Here is an 18,553-nt window from a genome sequence, read left to right as displayed (position 1 = left end):
TGGAACACGTGTACTCTGTATCCTCAGGGCCTCTTTTAAAGGGCTCGCCCTGTACAATCCACACTTCAGATAACATGTACACTAGTGGAAAGGAACACAGTGTCCCAGATTAGCATGTTCATGGGAAACTAGTATAGGGCAATAAACTGAGCCTGTATAGAGTATTAAACCAGCCAAAGACATTGCCACACATTTTTAAACTGTCTTATTTCACATGCAGAGGCACCTTCAGAGGTTATCATTACCACATGCAAAGAACTACTCCATTCATTCAGTGGAACCTGGATGAATGGATATTGCTGAAGAGCAGCATGGGGTAAATTGCACTGTAACTTGCTATTTAAAAGACAGCACTCCGTCTTGCTGTTCTACAGAGTGGATTGCTGTCTCCACTCTGCTAGTTAGCCAGGATGATAAAACTAGGACCCAGATCAATAAATCTAATATAATATGTTTCAATTGCTCAGCAGAAGACACCTTCGTCGACTGATTAATAACTACGGTGACATCACTATTCCTTAGCTCCACATTCTTTTATTCAGCTGGACAAGGTCACCTTTGAAATGTATCTTTGCCCTCAGACATTAGATTGGATTCTGTGAGGGAGTCCAGATAGCGTTAATGTGTTTGGACATTAAAGAGATAAAACATGGTTCAAACGTTCAACCATCATAAGCTCCCTCTTCCTGCTAAGGCTATCGCAATGCACTGAAGATAACTTATACAGGCATCATGAGCCTTTGAAGCCTGAAGATTTCTGCTCAGTGGACACACACAGGAAATTGATGATGATGCTAATAAAATGCCATGCTTATTTCCCCCCCTCTAGTACCACTATACTTTTAACATTTTTCTGTACATGTACAGAACTCAAATTCTACTCTTTGGTCGCTACAAACCCACTTTGGGGAGTGAGAATCATCAACTGTTAATATTATGGCACAAATGAACAACCTTTAAACTGCAGAGATATCCTGCTTTTGTTTCAGGAGAGTAACTTATTAAGGTGAGATTCATCACTGTGCGTGTGGACATGCATAGCCAAAAGCTAAGCAGTACATGTAAAATTATGTAGTGGTTTACAAGCTGCTCCTTTGTAGAAGGAAACACACACCTATACTGTTATTTTCATAGCCAGTTTATTTTTCACCAGCACCTACATTCAAAAACGATGAAAGGTTGTCTGTATGATTTACTTCTTCAAAATGAAGAGTAACATCTCTCTGCTCCTACATGAACATGATGGGGCTTACTTTCAAGTAAATTTGCACAGATTATACTGCACACAGAAATGCCTTTATCATACCACCTTCAACTATTGTTTCCATTCAGCTTTAATTTGAAGAGTCTCAAGAAGGCAAATGTCAGGAGCCTTCCTATTCTGGGCAAGATGAGGTATTTAGTGCTCACTTTACCTTGCTTCATATATAGCCTTTCTACCCTTTTTCTTCTCTTGCCACACACCTGAGCCTCCATCCTGCTTCTACATATTGCACAATATTCACAAGATAACCAGAGATGGCACTCTTTTTGTGCATGTCCCCAAGTATTACAAAGTTGACAAAGATCCACTGCTAATGGAGTGGTTGAAGGGAACAAAAGTATTTTCAGGTCCTACAGTTCAAAACATTTTACACTGAAAGGATTGCATGAATGCCCACCAACTAGGTGTTTTTTGCAGATAGCCTGCTCCAAAATTTATTATAACTTGAAATCAGTTGAATTAAAAAAAATAATATGTGTGTTGGCTTGCTCCATTTGCACCTTTAAACATGCTTTCTAGCACAAAATGTTCTCCATAATATTTTCTCCTCTTACAAAAAAACACTGTTGAATGCAGTTTTCTTTATCCACGCAGAATATAGCAAATATATATATCACACTTTGCCAACAGAAAATCTTTAACAGCTGTTTATTGCTCATTTGCAGAACATAAGAGCAAAGGAATTCCATGTCTTGGGGAAACTGGCTGTTCCATGCTATCTTTGGCTACAAAAGCAGCACTTTTCCTTAAATAAAAATAAAAGTAGTTCCCCAACTTCCCCGCTTTTGCAACAATGAAAGAAAATCAACAAATTCTAATATAGACAACAATGGAATCTGATTTGCAGTTAGCCGATTTCCGTTCCATAAATCAAACATTCCCCTTAAGCTCAAACTATCATCTTAAGTAATGATCTTGACAACAGGAACAACTTTTTCAAACAGTCAAAATGTTAGGAAAATGGGAAGAACTCCAGACTACGAACTTAAAAAAAAAAAGAGTGCTCAGTAACCCTTCAAGGAATTTCTCAGGAAAGCTCATCACAATGTGCTTTAAAAGCTCACTTAACAGGGGCTTCTGTCCTTTATCATCTGTTCAAAACATTTTGGCCCTCTTGGGAAAAAAAATGCCTTAGAAGCCAAGCTAAATAAAGTCACAGTTCTCACAACAGATACTTGCCTTCTCATATGGTTTTAACTAAATAACTTCACGTCTCCAACAGCTTCAGAAAGAAATAACTGCAGCATACCAAGTACATGCTAGCTCCTCAAAATGCCAGGACATGCACATACCTTCCATAATCTGGCCTCTATATTTAGATAAGAACTGTACCTAAAGCCAGGAAGGTCAGCACTGAAGCAAGTTGAGCATATTTGAGCTGCCCGGTCTTTTAGCCTCTGCTACCCACATCACAACTCTCCCAGGCCAGAGATCCTTAGGTACCCCACACACAAAAGAATAGTGAGGGAATTCTGCCCATCAGGAATGATCCAACATAGCATTCTTACTTCAATAATCCTGTCGTGAATCTGCAGTCCTCCTTCTTTGGCAGCAGGCCCGCTGTCTGCTATTTTAGAGACAAAAATTCCTTCGGTAGATGAGCCATCTTGATTGTCCTTTGAGGAGAAAGAAAATTGGGGTGGGAGAGAAGAATGTAAACACCGGTTAAGATTGAAGCATGTTGAATTCATGCCACTGGTCACCATTTAAGCACTGCATGGCATATGGATGTTTCAGTACACTGCTGCCCAGTGCCCCAGCAGTATAGCACGCTCACACTTTCTGTAAGTAAATGCCAAACGCAGCCACAGACAGGTAGGTGTTTACCTTGCCACCATTCAAAGGTGCCACCGTTTTGGATTTTCCAGATAAAACAGAAAGCGAGGGAATGTGAGGTTCTTCCATTCCTTTGCCCACCAGTGGTCTCACCTAAAGGCAGAGGTGGAAGAGAAGAGGGCCATTCTTCCCCACATGAAACTCACTGGAGGCCGATCACCAGGTGCCTCTGCCTTTGGATCCAAGATCCCTGTCTTCCGGAAGAAAGTGCCATTTCTTTGGCAGCACCTAACCTGTGGAACTCACTCCCCAGACATGTTTAAAGCACCCTTTCCTGTTGGGTGCCAGGGGATGTCCTCTTCTCTCATGCCTTCATAGCATTTAACTGTAGTTTTCTACCAGAACCCTGCCCACCACTGTTGTAACTGACAGATTTGCAGTTTCTTTTTCCAATAGCCAGCAACTGGGTTGTTGTTGTTGTTTAATCTGTTGCTGTTATCTGTTCCCTTGAATTTCTTTAAAAATATCTGACAGTTCTTTTTATCAGCCATGTGAATCCACCCCAGCCCTACCTACAGATGCCAGAGGCTGAACTTGAGATGTTCTGCTCCCAAAGCATGGTCTCTGCCACTGAGCTATAGGCCATTCCCCTGTTGCAGTTCTATCGTGACCTGCAGGGCAACCCAACCCAACCCAACCCTACTGCGTAAGAATAGTGGTGAAAGGAGGGGAAGGCACACAGCCCAGGTAAGGCTTGGAAGAATGCTTATTAAGGAAAAGCATTTAGATTTCGGCATTGGTATCACAGCTCTTGTCTGTTAGGGAAACTATAAAGTTTAGAATAAGTTTATGTTGGTCCAAGAGCTCACAGATCTATGCACAGAGCATCTGCCTTGCATGTAGAAGGTCTCAGGTAAGTATGGAAAAAAAACTCCTGTCTGAAACCCTGGACAGGTGCTGCCAGTTAGTATAAACAAAGCTGAGCTAGATGGACGAGTGGTGTGGTTCAGTAGAAAGCAGCTTCTCACGTAAGCTGAACTCTCCAAGGTAGTTTCAGAACATTGCTGCGTAGAACTGAGCTGAAAACTGATTGGTGAAAAAAGGGGTTCGCCCTTCTATAACAGGACTGAAAAAGTGTTTCATTGTTGTCCAAAAAAAGTATTAGCAAAAACTGCTCTAACGTTTACATGAATATTGCCTTCACTCTAAATGGGTTTCATTTATCAACTAAGGTCAGATATAGTAAAAACTGACTGGCTGCGCAGGAGCTTGTCATCATTGTATCCAGAACAGGAACCGTAACTTGCTGGGATTACTTGTGGAGAAATGACAGTGAAGAAGTAGAGAGAAAGGGCAAATAATGTCCGCAAACAGTTATGGAAAAAACTTACTACACATGGCAAAATGCAAAATAGGAGAGCATTTGGCTCAACCCTGCGACTTTACAAAAAAAGTTGTTTTATAAGTACAATATTTGCATATTTTAAGCTTTTTCAATGCAGGGTGGAGATGGTGCTCATAATGTCACTCCCCCCTGCAAAAAGAGAGAAAAGTATGAATCTGGCAGCAGAGTGTTACATAATTGTTGTTCGTTACGGCTGATCCAATTCCCTAAAGATTCTGAACAGTCCATACTTTCATTGGGCTGTAAAATGGAAAGACTAATCTGTAACAGTTCAGCAGCTAAGTATATAATAGCATAATATGTGGTTTATGCTGCAATTCTAGTCATATGTACCTGGGAATAAACTCTATTGACCGAAAGATGACTTACTTCTGATTAAACACACACAGGATTCCGCTGTATGTGACAATTCCCAGCCCAATCCCATCTATGACCATATACCAGTGAACAAGATAAATCTATCAAGCGACTTTTGTTAATTGGGTAAACATCTTTAGGGATCTTTAGCAGCATCAATGAGATTGCACAGAAGTGTCATTAAAATGCTGCTAAATACAAGGAAACGGTTTAATTAAAGTGCATTAGCCAACAAGCTTGCCAAATTATTTCAAAGAAACCTTTATACAAGAAAATAAGCCTCCCTCCTTTCATACATTGCAAGGCAGACTTGGGAGGTCTGTTGATTTTGTTCATACAGTACGACAACAACCAATAAATATGAAGAGTTTGTTTTAAGTTACAAGAAGCCCAAGCCCAGGGCAAGCAAAAGCTGAGGTGAAATCATGAAGTCCCAAACTAAATATCATCATACAGATTGCACACAGTGTTTAAGAAACCATATGTTAGGATGAAAGCATGGTATCCCAGAGACAAGTGTTAGAAACTGGGATAGAAAAGCTAGGAGCCAAATGGCTTCTGGGACCTGGGCTGTGGGTGCCAAAACAGAACATCTAGCTGCCACAGGGGAAGGGGGGGGGGTCAGCAACACTTTTTATTTATTATTTTGATAAGTATGAACTAATACACAATTCACATAAGTGACAGATTGTTAATATCAGAAATTGTTAATACGTGTTTAATTTGGTGTTTACAATAAAAAAATCATGGTACCGTACTTCAGTTTTCAAAACACTCTACTCCTTATTGTTAAACTCCTTAATATATTGTCTATCCTTAACATATACTTCGAGGCTTCAAAGAAAATACATTTCAGTAATCCTTGAATGTCAGCCAGGCACAAAAAAATGGCACCCGGACTTTTTGAGGTGCTCGCAAATGGGAGAATCTTTTGTCGCAAAATGTGCCTGGCACCCTGCGAATTTTGAACCATGGACAAGATTGAGGCCGTTCTGCTCATCCTCTGGTCCTCCTGGGAGCTGGGAGCTAAGTCAGTTTGGCTTAGCATGTGGTCAAACTCGGGTTCAGACAGGAAGCGAAGACAAACCATATCTAAGCTCACAGCAGCAGCAGGACCGGAAGAGGAGCAAAGTGGCTGCAGTCTCCCCTCTGGGAGCCTGTGTGTTCACACTAAGCTATTGCTTGGCTTAGCATTATGTGCAGACATTATCTTGTTCAGCAGAGACAGAACATGCCTCATAGTGCGTATGATGGAACACCCCTATGCTGTTACCTAAGATGAAAGTAAAAGCTCTGGTGGAACAGACCAAAGGCTCACCTAGTCCAGTATCCTTGCTCTCAACAGCGGCCAACCAGATGCCTATGGCAACACATCATGAGAAGCGCAAATGTACCACAATTCATAGGGGTAGCATTTGTTCAAATGAAGATAGCCCATGTAAATAATACTTTCTAGAGCAGAATATGTGCCTAACAACATCCCCTCCACTGCAAAAAAAGGTCTCAATACTAATAAGAAACACATATATACATCAATGATTAACATACCATGCATGGCCGACCACCAATTATATTAAATCCAAGAGACCCAGAATCACGATGAAGAACAAGCGTCAGCGCTTTAGTCTCTTCACCCTATAAAGAACAGGGAAAGTCAATTTAACTCTTTGAACACTGGCAACCTTAGGGAAGGCTTTTCTTCATAAAAAAGACATTAAAAGCTGGTGTTTGATGAGGGCTTCTACCCATAAAAACACTTGAGGACATACAGCTGTATTTTCTCCACAGATTCCAGTGAAAATCGTTTGAGGATCAAGTTTTCCTGAAGGTTCAGTACTGGATCAAGGAAATCAGCTCATGTTAAGGTGATGCTGTTGCTAGTTTTTATCATCCTGAAATTCTTACTGGATAGATTGGGGTGCTGGTGATACAAAAGCCAAAGTTACTGGTTATGGTTCTTAGCAAAGCTCACCTCCCTGAGATAAACATGGATGGAGGTTCACCTTCAGCAGTAATTGAGTGAATACAGCTGGGTTCTCCATCACAGATACTCTCAATGCAAGGACTTCTTATGGTTCTCTCTCTTGCCGTCCTTCCACATCTGCTTCCTGACTGCATGCATTTTATTTATTGAGATGACATTTGCACTAAATCAGGCATCCCCAATCTGAGGCCCTCCAGATGTTTTCGCCTACAACTCCCATGATCCATAGCTAACAGGACCAGTGGTCAGGGATGATGGGAATTGTAGTCCAAAACATCTGGAGGACCGGCGGTTGGGGATGCCTGCACTAAATCTCTATGGATGTGGGAATGGATTTAAAAAAAAAAAAAAGATAAATTAGGAAGCAATTGATAAAGAAGGCACCAAGTATGATAGCAGACAAAAACTGTGTAGACATTCTCCATACCAAAGACTGATGCACACAATCGTTTTTACACAATTCTGGCAATTGGCCTCACCAAATCCCGGAGGCCCTTTGAAATAGATGCTCTGCTTGATATTCCACCTCATACCACAGTGTCTACAAGATTAGCCACCACCCCAAAAAATCAGAGTGGTTTGATTGCATTCAGTTGTTACAACTGAATAATGCGTACCTATGAAATAAAGTTCCAGGAAGTGGAATGGCATTACTAACAAAGCATCTGTAGGAATGTTGGTCATGTAAATGACAACTTCCCCTCCCCTTAGACCAAGAAAGTTAAGTTTAATAATCATTTGTATGCAGATGCCTTCTCAGTACTGCATCCATCAGTAAGTATTCTGGATCCTACAGGAAAGCTCTGTGGGAAAAGTCTCCATTAACGTTTAATACATTTAATTACAGAAATAACAATGCATGCATGCTATGAAGCAGTTTCCTGACCAAATCGCCTTGGTCTGCTGCAGAGTTTGTTCCCAAATATAGGAACGCCATGTGCTAACATAACATCCCCCTTTCTCAATTCTGAAAGGGAGAGGCCATAGCTCAGAAGGAGAATGCATGCTTCGGATGTATGAGGATTCAAGTCTGAGCTCTTTCAGCTCCACTTAATAGGGTATCAGGTAGCAGGGCTGGGAACAACTTCTACTTGAGATCCTGGAGAGCAGAGTTCAAGACGCACTCCACTCAGGGTTGGCGTTACTGTGCTCGATGGGGAATTGATCCGATTCATTAAGTGGCAGCATTTTATTTCCTGGGAGAGTTGGAGGATTCTTCTAGTACTCTTTAATCTCCGACCAATAATACCAAAGAATACAACAACTGACGTATCCCTCCACCCATTTCTGTGCCAAAGAAAGTTCACTGACTTGAATGAAATGACACTAAGAAAGTAGGGAAATGAAAAGAAATAAATGAAAAAGGATATCTGTATATCTGAAGAAGGTAATGTAAACTGGTGCAGCTCAGTAACTTTGACCTCTGTTTTTAAATAAATATAAAAAGTTGATACCATGAAATATAAATTTCTTTTAGAATGAGCAGAACTATATCATCAGGCTCTATGGCTTCCCCAAAGCCTGCTTCCCATTGTATTTTCCCCACTGTAAATTCTCGCTGCATGCATTATTCCCCCTCCCCACTCAAATTTTAGTTCTGGTCCACCTGTGCTTTGAATATGGGGGGCAGACGGACCTGTTAACCCTTCAAATGATGTTGAACTCCAATGCCCAAAGGCTCCAGCCAGGGATATATTTTTTAAAAATAAAACACCAACTATTATTCATAGCAGCCTGATCATAAAGCTTTTTGGAACCATGGAGAACACTGATGTCCCCCTCAACTGGCTTTGAATCAAGCCATGTGTAGTTTGTATGTTCCAACTATTTGGGTGCTTGAAGAAGTCATGCATCTTTCAAGCCCCTGGAAGAGCAAGCTCCCTGGTTCTTATTTAATCACAACGGTAAACGCCATGATTGCCTGGGTGCTTTTGCCCCTATAGTGGGATTTAATGAAAATAATAAAGAAGTAAAGCACAATTCATTGCTGCATACTGAACAGAGAATGCATGTTTTGTTTTAAACTAAGTGATTATACTTCTACTATAAGAAAGCTAATTCACTCCGCTCAACCCAGTTTTCCTTTATTATTTTGCAGCTGATACTCAGTTATCATTATGAACGCTCAGTTCTCAATGAGCTGTCTCCCCACCAACACTATTATTATGTACAGATGATGGCAAGTGAATATCTTTAGCATTTGCTACGGACAATCACACACCTAGATAACTGCCTGGTTGATTGTGGCAACCATGAACCTTCACAACTTAGACATTTCCAATCTCACCATGAGTTAAACATTGTTTTGGACGAAAACAGTGTGCATTTTTAACATATATATTACAACTTGTGAAGGTCTTAATTTTTTAAAATGCTGTCTCACAGGAGCCAACCATATCTGTTCTTTGTAAAGTATTATGTATATAGTGGTGTAAAGCACCACTGTATTATTATTATTATTATTATTATTATTATTATTATTATTATTATTACTACTACTACTACTACTACTACTACTATTATTGAAGAATTATGATTGAAAGCCATTCAAAATATTTAATTTGATTATTTAAATTTTCAGTCTGAGCCATCTTAAAATTTAATCTGGGGTGATGATAATCAGGCGAACATCAGCAGCCTCTGCAACCTCCCTGCTAGGAAAAAAACAAACAGGAAAAAGGCAGCCACATGAACCTTAAAGGTAAAAAGGTGAAGGTACCTCTGCCTGTACGGGCCAGTCGTGTCCGACTCTAGGGTTGTGCGCCCATCTCACTTAAGAGGCCAGGGCCCAGCGCTGTCCGGAGACACTTCCGGGTCACGTGGCCAGCGTGACGAAGCTGCTCTGGCGAGCCAGCACCAGCGCAGCACACAGAAACGCCGTTTACCTTCCCGCTATAAAGCGGTACCTATTTATCTACTTGCACTTAGGGGTGCTTTCGAACTGCTAGGTGGGCAGGAGCTGGGACCGAAAGACGGGAGCTCACCCCGCCGCGGGGATTCGAACCGCCGACCATACGATCGGCAAGTCCTAGGCACTGGGGTTTTACCCACAGCGCCACCTTGCATCATCCCATACACCATAGCTCACGTAGGCAGTGCATGAGGCTCTTAATCTCAGGGTTGTGGGTTTGAGCCCTACATTGGGCAAAAGGTTTTGGCATTGCAGGGGATTGATCTAGATGACCCTCATGGTCCCTTCAGAATCCACAATTCTATGATTCTATAAAGATGAAAATGTTATAAACAAACACACGAATTTGAGGAAGTTATTTAACATGTCTGGTTTCCATATCCAATTAATGGCATAAATTACAATTGTTGCCTAATAACGCAATGCAGATGTTTTAAGCTCGGCTCCCCACCCCCTCCACCGTTTTGGCATTTCAGTGTGAAGCTGTCAGTCAAACTATATTAACATTGAGAAACATTCTGCTGAGTTGCTCAAGCCATCATATATTTTCCTGTCACTCCTATGAAAGAAAAAAGCCCAGAACTAGTATCAGCTGGTATAAATTACAGAAATCTAGAGATCCAAATTAACTTGTAAAACTGCACAGCAGTTTATACTTGGGACTATAATGTTGTTTAGTAGTAGAGCAAGGCACAGCGTATTCTTACCCCCCAAATCCTATTTACTTAGAAGCAAGTCTCACTTATTTCAATCATATTCCTTCCCCCATAACGGATTGATTTGTGTCTCATTTGTAACACTGAAGCTGAAATCCTGTAGCCATTGACAGTAGACCCACAACTTATGCACATTTAACTTGTGCACATTCAGCTTTACACACTTGGCAATTTTTTAAATTAATTTTTTACAAAACAGAAAGGGGTCAGGCATCCAGGAAATAAGATTTTGGCATTCCCAACCACCATTGCATCCAATGAGTTTGGACTATACAAGATTTGGGCTTTGTGCTCTATCCCTGGAACACAACCCCACATAAGTTTCGAGTTTACTGTACCTTGTAGTAAGCCCAGTTGAACTAAATGAGACTTAAGACTTCTGAGTGGGCATATACAGGATTGTGCATCAAAAATCAGCCTCAAGAAATACCCTGCTCTTTTATTTTCTGTTGTTGCCTTTAACTGGCTTTCTAGCATGCTCAACTCTTCTAAAAGGAGAGCAGTGGAATAAGAGGTGAAACTGTTTTCCCGGAAACCCCCTGGCCCAGACGTCAGATAATATTTCAAGGCAAAAACTTCCAGTCCTGTGAGGCCACTTTTAAGGTCTAATAAGTTCAGAAATGGAAACATAAGAATGTTATTGTCACAAAACCCTGTGACTGCACTCAGGATGGTAGCTGTAATTAAAGTTTGAAGAAAAAGGTTTCCATTACTATTCTTGATTTGGATTGTTTCTCAGCAAAAGAAGAATGGTGGGGACGAGTGAGAAATAGAAAGATCTGCAATGCATCAACCAGCTAGTTTAAAAAATAAAAATAAAAATCATCACAATATTTGGCAGTTAAAAACAAACAAACTTCTTAAGCATTTAAAAAGATTTCTGCTAGCTTGCCATGCACGTCCATAGCTGATCCGCTGTTTGCATTTTAGCACAGTAATACAAGGGAGGAAACTGGGTGATAATTCTAGCAGATGTGCTTCTAAAGCACCACTACACAAGGGACTAACAACTTGTTGCTCCAACAGCCCTTTTGAAATTCACATCTTGATATTAATGCCATTTTAAAGAACAGCTCTTAAAAGAGTCGCCTCCTTTACAACTTACCACTGTCACTCTAAATTATTATTATTATTTTAAAGCATTTTATTGCAAATGGTCATACTTAACTCCACCCAGCTCAGATCATCTGGTTCTACAACAAATCTGATCGTTCTGGCATGCTGCTTACCCACAGCTGAGTCAAGCTCTTAAACATAATTCTGGAAATTGCTTCAGATCCCAGCTGAGTATTTTGGAGCTAGGAAGCTACCTTCTACATTTGATTCTGAACACTGGGAGTGTTCTTACTTCGTGAGTAAAAATGTAACTTTGCTCATTTCTCAGCCAATCCCATTAGAATAGGTTAGCACACTGATTCTCAAACAATAGGGGTTCAGTTTCACCACTGAGTCACAGAAGGTTTCTGGGTAATTTACCAATTGCCAGTAATAGCTGTTTAGGAAGTGGGAGGGGCAGGGGAAGCCCCATTTAAGTACAGTCGTACCTCTACTTACATATCCCTCCAGATACGTAAACTTCAGCTTACTAATGTGTTTATACTTCCGGGTTTCACCGCACACACATGCGCAGAAGCGGCACCTCTGGATACAAACTTTTCAGGTTGCGGACCGACCCCCGGAGTGAATTAAGTTTGTATCCAGAGGGCCCACTGTATACAGAAAGTGAGAAAGTTCTGCTTCCAATTAAATGGTTGGGATCATCAGGTAAACTATGAAGAGAAGAAGAGAATTATATAAGTATACTGCCCTTAGAATGCAATCCTGAAGTAACCTCCACTGAGTTAACTGGAGACTGCTTCCATGTTACTGAATTGCAGACTTAGAATAGTTTGGAACACCTCAGCTATCAGACGTTTTCCCTGGCTAGATGTTGTGCCTGAAAGATATATGAATCAAAAACCCCTCTAGATTCTGTCATTCCTTAAAATTCACTCGTCAGTCACATGCTAAGCCCACTTAGCACTCACTCCTCCACGTACCTTGTATCATTGATTCTACCAACTCCCTAAAATTCAATTTGCGAGTGTTTCTTATTGCACTGACCGCACAGGCAGAAATACTTCTAGATAATTTTTAAAAAGGGACACATGAACATGGTACCAGAAACCGTTAACACAGACTAAAAGCTAAAATAACAAAGTGGTTCAACCCTAGGAGTCATGCTGTGCCCAAGATGGAGCAACATGACTGCAGTACCAGCACAACGGCTTAGCATATAGCATGGCACTGGAACCGCCAATCATGCCAGGACAGCCATGTATTGTATGACTAATATTTATCACTGCTAGATATTAAATGGCAGAATGTACAAGTTGATGGTCTTAGACAAAGTGAGAAGGCAGGATTTCAAGGCACTATGGATGTGCCTCTTTTCAGTAAGCCTTGAACTAACTGTTTGGTAGAAAGGTTTTCAAAGCAGCAGTAAAATGGTCTTGTCCCACTTGTCTTGGGCAGGAAACCACAGTAGCTGGAAGTGGAAGCTCCAAATCATCTGCACGATTTGGATTATAGGCATCTGATTAGAGATAAGAACCTAAGGACATTAAGATGTTCGCAAAATTATCCCAATACAAATTGCAGCATTCCCAAGTTGGGTTTTGATGTCACAAGACCATAGCGGTTGAATCTATTGAATGACACTGTTTTATATTAGGTGCTACAGCTAGCTTGAATATTTTGGAATCTACAAAATCCCTGAGCCCAGTGTGCATGCCTGGCCACTTGCTTATATCCTTTGCCCTTCGCAGCACACAACTATGTTGACATCGCTGTCTGATTAAATAATCCAGGGATCAAAATACTGGAAGCAAGCCATTCCCTCCCCATACACACGCCAGCGAAGCGAGCCATGTGGCAGGACAATCCCCGTGCTGGTCTTCCTTCACAATTCTCCAGCGCACAAAGATGTATATTTTCTAATTGCACTTCTTCTGGCTGAAACTGTTAATCTTGGAAAGTTGCCCGAATGGCTGTGAAAGACATGTAATTGATTGAGCACTACACCACAGTTTTGTGGTGACATGACACCTTTTGGCTTTCTGCAGATTACACGCTGCCTTTTTCTGAAAAGTGCATAACAGCCTTTTTGTGGACAGCCTGAAAACAAACAGTCATGTTAACCAGCTGTGTCCATAAATCTGATGAAAACATTGCTGCACACACTGCATACTGTAGACACTATCTGGGGGGCTATGTGCTTTTTTTTTTAATAGCAACTAAAACACCCAGTTGAGTAATCTAATAATGCCACAGAACAGTTACAAAGACCAAAAGTTGATTCAGACATTACATATTCCAGTGATGAGATCACTCCATGTCTGGACACTCACAAAAACATACTATGAGATGCACACAGCTTGCTTCCTTAGCAACTGTGAATTGCAGAATCAGGCTTGAAAAATTTCAAGTTCTTAGGGCACAGGGAAATTAAGGAAGCTGTGTGCATTTTACAGTCTCATGGGTATCCAGACACTGGTTTCACATCAGGAAGGGGCATCCTAGCAGGAACCCAGTGGAAATCAGCACCCCAATGTGAGTCAACTTTATCTACAGTGATGGTGTGCACCAATGTAAGTAAAGCGCAGTCTTTATTCCAAGCAAACAAGGAAGACATTTGAAACGGTTGCTGTAACACAGGGGGTAAGGGCAGGGACATACCACCTCTGCAAGATAGCCATTAGCAGATGGATAAACAATGAATATTCATGCACCAGTGGTAGGGGTTGAGTGCAGACCTCAGCACTAGCAGAAGGAACTAGCAACACTTTGGCACTGTCACCCAAGCAGCAGGATCTCATAAAAGGAGAACCGTTTCAGGATCTGCTTTGAATGACGGTGAAGTCAGCAACGCAACAATATGTAGAAAAGGCCAGCTCAGGTTGTAGAAGTGATGTTACCTATCAGCATCACAGGCATAATAGGATAAGGGCCAGCAATGTGAACAAGGGGCAGAAGGAACATACTGATAGACAGGAGGACTTCTACAGATATGCACATACAATTTGTATGCTTGTACTCAAGGGGTAATCAATACACAGAGGTTGGAGACAGGGGAAGTTGGGGGGCAATCCTACTCCCTTCCCCATACACTGATTGCAGCTGGTTTTAGAACATCTGCATAGGGCTTAGAAGCTAATAATAATCATGGAACCGTAGAGTTGTAAAGGGCCATGAGGGTCATCTGGTCCAATCCCCCTGAAATTGAAATATTTTGTCCAACATCAGGCTCACACCCATGACCATGAACTTAAAGAGTCTCGCGCTCTACCAACTGAGCTATCCCAGGTTGTTTCTATGCATGTGGATAGCCAATTCCACCCTCTCTGAAGGTGAGAAAGAAGAGATTTAAGTTGGACACCAGAAAACACTTTCTAACTGAAAGAACTGCTGTTCATTGGCATAAGATGCCCATGAAAGGTGCAAAAACCCATTCTCTAAAATCTGTAGAGATATTTTTTTTAAAGAAAAGGTGGGAGAACTATCAGTCTGAAGAGTGTTGCATCTATCCTGCAAGTACACTGGCATTGAGCTCTATTATTCTGGGAAATCAGACCAAGTTTTAAAGATTTTAAATTCTGTGCATATTCTGTAATGGCTGATCCTAGCGACCTTATGCTCAAGCTAAGCCTCTTCTAGAAATAATATGTTATTTAGCAAGTCACATTTAGAAAGCTTTCAGGTCAGGGAGCATCCTTATTCTATGATCCTGGTTACTAACAGAGATTCAAAATCAATGTTGAATTCAGGAAAAAAACCACCCATTTGGGGTTCATAAAAGTCCCCTTTTAAGGGGCGAGGGAGAGTGGAAAAGAAATTGTGGCCTGGATTTCCTCAACAGACTTATTTTCTGTGCCTCCCACTTTACAACTTCTAACGTTTTTCTTTCTCTCTGACCAAAACATGCAAACAAGACTCAAACACTAAATCTATCAAATGTAGCCATGAGTGGGAAGGGTGTGTTGGAAAAGTATGAAAACACTTTCCAGGGGAAAAAACAGCACTCATCCATGTTTGAGAGGAAATACTAAAGTGTTTAAACACACACGGATGTTGCAGTAAACAAACCCCGCAATGTAGCACCTGAAAGACTGCCCAAGAGGCCAGTTGTCACGGTTATGAGAAGAATTCTGTTTCATTTTCAAAATGTAGCGCAGTGAACATGGGAACTTGGTATAAGTTCTCTTATGTTTTGATAGTACTCTCATTCCCCCTCCTCTCTCTGTAGCCCTCCTTTCCTAGGCAGGTCCTGTTTCTCCCAAGTTAGTGGTGAGCAGCTTAGCTGTAAATATTTGCCCTTCATGTTGAGCCTTCCAGCTGGCTGAAGCTGCAGCTGACAGACATGTCTGTAAGCAAAGGGAGAGAGAGGGAGGTGGAGATGGGGGGAGGGCAGGCAGGCAAAAAAATAGATTTCAAAGGGGAAAGCGGGGGACAGATTTGACCACTTAGCAGACTCCCAAGCCTTACTAATGAGGAAAAGAGAAGAAAATAAACAACAAAAATCCTGTCTCCTCCCCTACCTTCTGTCTGCCCGGAACCTATCTACACACACACACACAAACACAACTTTCACCACAGGATGCCAAAAGTCTGGCACTTGGGACCAGGAGCTGCTTCTCCTTTTGTTGTGCTTGTTCCAAAGGGGTATTTACTCTCACTAAAACATCAGTGCCAAATCTCTAGCTTTCGCCTGAATGTGATGAATGACACATTCTCAGAGATCCCGTAGGGGTCCTGGAACTGCCTTACCAGGGGTCTGAATATGGGAGGTGTAAAGAAGGGAGGATGCAAAGGCACCCTGCAGCATTCTGTTTATAGAATTGTTTAAAAGGGTCAAAACTAGAAGCATGATTCCTTGCATTACTGCGCAAACGCTGGGTCCTGTGACCCAAAAACTGTGGCAATGGGGGGGGGGGCAGAAGGATGACTACCAACAACAGCAACCAGGGGGCTTGTGGCAACTTAAAACATAAAATCAAGATGTCACAAGACCCCTAATTATTGTTGCTGGTAATTTACCCTTCTGTGTTTTGCCCCTCTGAGGGATGCCAAAGTTTTGAGTGGGTTGGAAGGGACCAAAGGGGGTCATCTAGCCCAATCCCCCCGCGACCCAATCATCTTTTTTGCCCAACACGGAGCTGGAAGCCACGACTATCCCAGCTCATTTCCAGACTAACGCATCTGAATCACGTAAGGGACCCTGAGAATCACCCAGTCCAACTTCCTGCAATGCAGGAACATGCAGCTGTCCCATCCGGGGTGCGTGCGAGAGAGGGGAGCCTGCCTGGGCCACTTGCTTCCTCAAAGGCGCGAGAGGGCGCTTCAGCCACCGAAGCGCAGGGGGGGGGTTTGCCCCAAAGAAACCGGCGCAGCCTGTTCAGGATGCCGCGGGATTCTTTGCTGCGCCTGAGAGAGGATGGAGGGCGAGTGGCTGGCGGGGGGGGGGAGCAAGGCGGGCCTCCGTGCGGATTCACCTTGTTGGGCGTCGAGGCGGCGAGGCTGCGGCTGAGGGAGTCGAGGCGGGCGCTGTACTCGGTGAACTTCTTCTGGTAGCGCAGCGCCGTCACCTGGAGCTCGAGCTGGGCGGCCGAGAGCTGCGCCAGGAGCGCCTTTTCCCGCTTGCCGGCGCGCAGCGCCTCCTTCTTGAGCTCCTTCTCCAGGCCGGCCAGCTGCGCCTGCAGGGCGGCGCCGTGCGCCTTGAGCGCCTGCAGGCAGCAGTGCGAGCCGGCCTGGCGCTCGCCGTGCGTGAGCGCCAAGCCGCAGCCGCGCTCGCAGGAGCCGGCCGGGCGGGCCGCGCAGGCCTCGCGCATGTGCGCCTCCACGTCGCGCGCGTTGAGCACCTCGGCGCAGCCCCGGTGGCGGCAGCGGGCCGCCGAGTAGCCGCACGCCTCGGCGTGCTCGGCCAGGTGCTGCAGCTTGACCACGGCGCCGCAGCCGCGCGCCCGGTTGGCGCACTTGATGTCCAGCTTGAGGATGAGGCTCTTCAAGGGCAGGACGTGGTTGAGCTCCTTGGCCGACATGCGGCGGCACTTCACCGGGCAGCTGCCTTGCTGCACCACCCACGGCAGCACGCAGCCGGCGCAGAACACGTGGCCGCAAGGGGTGGTCAGAGGGTCCTCCAGCACTTTGTTGCACAGGTTGCACTTCAGGTCCGGGTCCACCTCGCCGCTGAAGCGGTCCAGCTCGAAGCCCATCGCTCCACCGACGGGGAAAAAAAATATGGAACAAGCAAACAAGCGGAAACCCCCAAGGAAAACGCGCGCGCACAAGCAAGCGCTCGCTCAAAAACTCCTCTTGGGGAAAGAGGTGGCGGGGGGGGGGGGAGTTGCAATACTATCTTCCCCCTCCCTTCAAAATTTCAAATCGCCCACCCGCAAACCACACAGCCTCCCCCAAACTGTCTCTCTTTCGAAGTCCCCAAACTGCAGAGATCCTAGGGAATTAGCTGCAGCCGCTCTCCTTTCTTGGTTCCTCCGCTAGTCCTTGGGAGCAGCCTAGACTGGCTGGCTGCAGGCTGTCTACTGACTGAACTAATTGCCTCAGACTTCCTCGAAAATGCTGGGGAGGAATCCTCTACCGCATTGATTCTAGTGAAAGCGCAGGACTGCCTTCTCCCACTTTCCCCCCATCCCACCCCTTCTCCTTCCGCCCCTCCTTCACGCAGTCTTTCCCAACTCCTCCTGCACTCGCCCCCTCTCTCCCCCTCTTTTGGCTCAATTTCATGTGTGTGCGCGCGCGCTTTTTTGTCCAGCGCAGCTAAGAATGCTGTTTATTCGTGAGCACAATCATCTCTGCGAAGGCATGCTGGCGATATGAAAAAGGAGGGGGTTGTGCGGTCTTAGTTATAGCGCTATAAGAATCTGTTTGCACAGTTGTGCGCGTTCATCTGTTTGCTCGAGTTGTTGTGGGGCTGTGTTCCGAGATGCTCTTGGGACGGCATCTGGTCTTATGACGTTCAGGGGAGCTGTGGGGTGTTTATGCAATGGATTTGTGGCATACCATACTCTTGTCTCTCCCTCTCTCTGCAAGATGCCTTTCCTTCTTATTGCAGAGTTATCTGGCTTCTGGCATGCCCCTTTTCAGT

At 43.6% G+C, this 18,553-nt stretch overlaps 1 protein-coding gene across 3 annotated transcripts in view; it reads right to left on the bottom strand.

Moving 5' to 3' along the window:
• Positions 1 to 18,060, bottom strand: part of PDZRN3 (PDZ domain containing ring finger 3) — a 175,720-nt gene extending 157,660 nt beyond the window's left edge. The window contains exons 1-3 of one of the 3 annotated variants that reach the window (XM_053378173.1): positions 16,944 to 18,060; positions 6,351 to 6,437; positions 2,773 to 2,880 (exon numbers count right to left, since the gene is read on the bottom strand). In XM_053378173.1, coding sequence (XP_053234148.1) covers positions 2,773 to 2,880; positions 6,351 to 6,437; positions 16,944 to 17,663 — 915 coding nt within the window. In that variant the 5' untranslated portion in view covers positions 17,664 to 18,060. The remainder of the gene's footprint in view (positions 1 to 2,772; positions 2,881 to 6,350; positions 6,438 to 16,943) is intronic. The other 2 variants (XM_053378174.1, XM_053378175.1) reach the window with 2 other exon arrangements.
• Positions 18,061 to 18,553: the final 493 nt, after the last annotated feature.

Source organism: Podarcis raffonei, chromosome 2 (assembly GCF_027172205.1).
Source record: "Podarcis raffonei isolate rPodRaf1 chromosome 2, rPodRaf1.pri, whole genome shotgun sequence".
In the NCBI taxonomy this organism is placed as follows: domain Eukaryota; kingdom Metazoa; phylum Chordata; class Lepidosauria; order Squamata; family Lacertidae; genus Podarcis; species Podarcis raffonei.
This window is presented reverse-complemented; position numbering and strand designations above follow the sequence as displayed.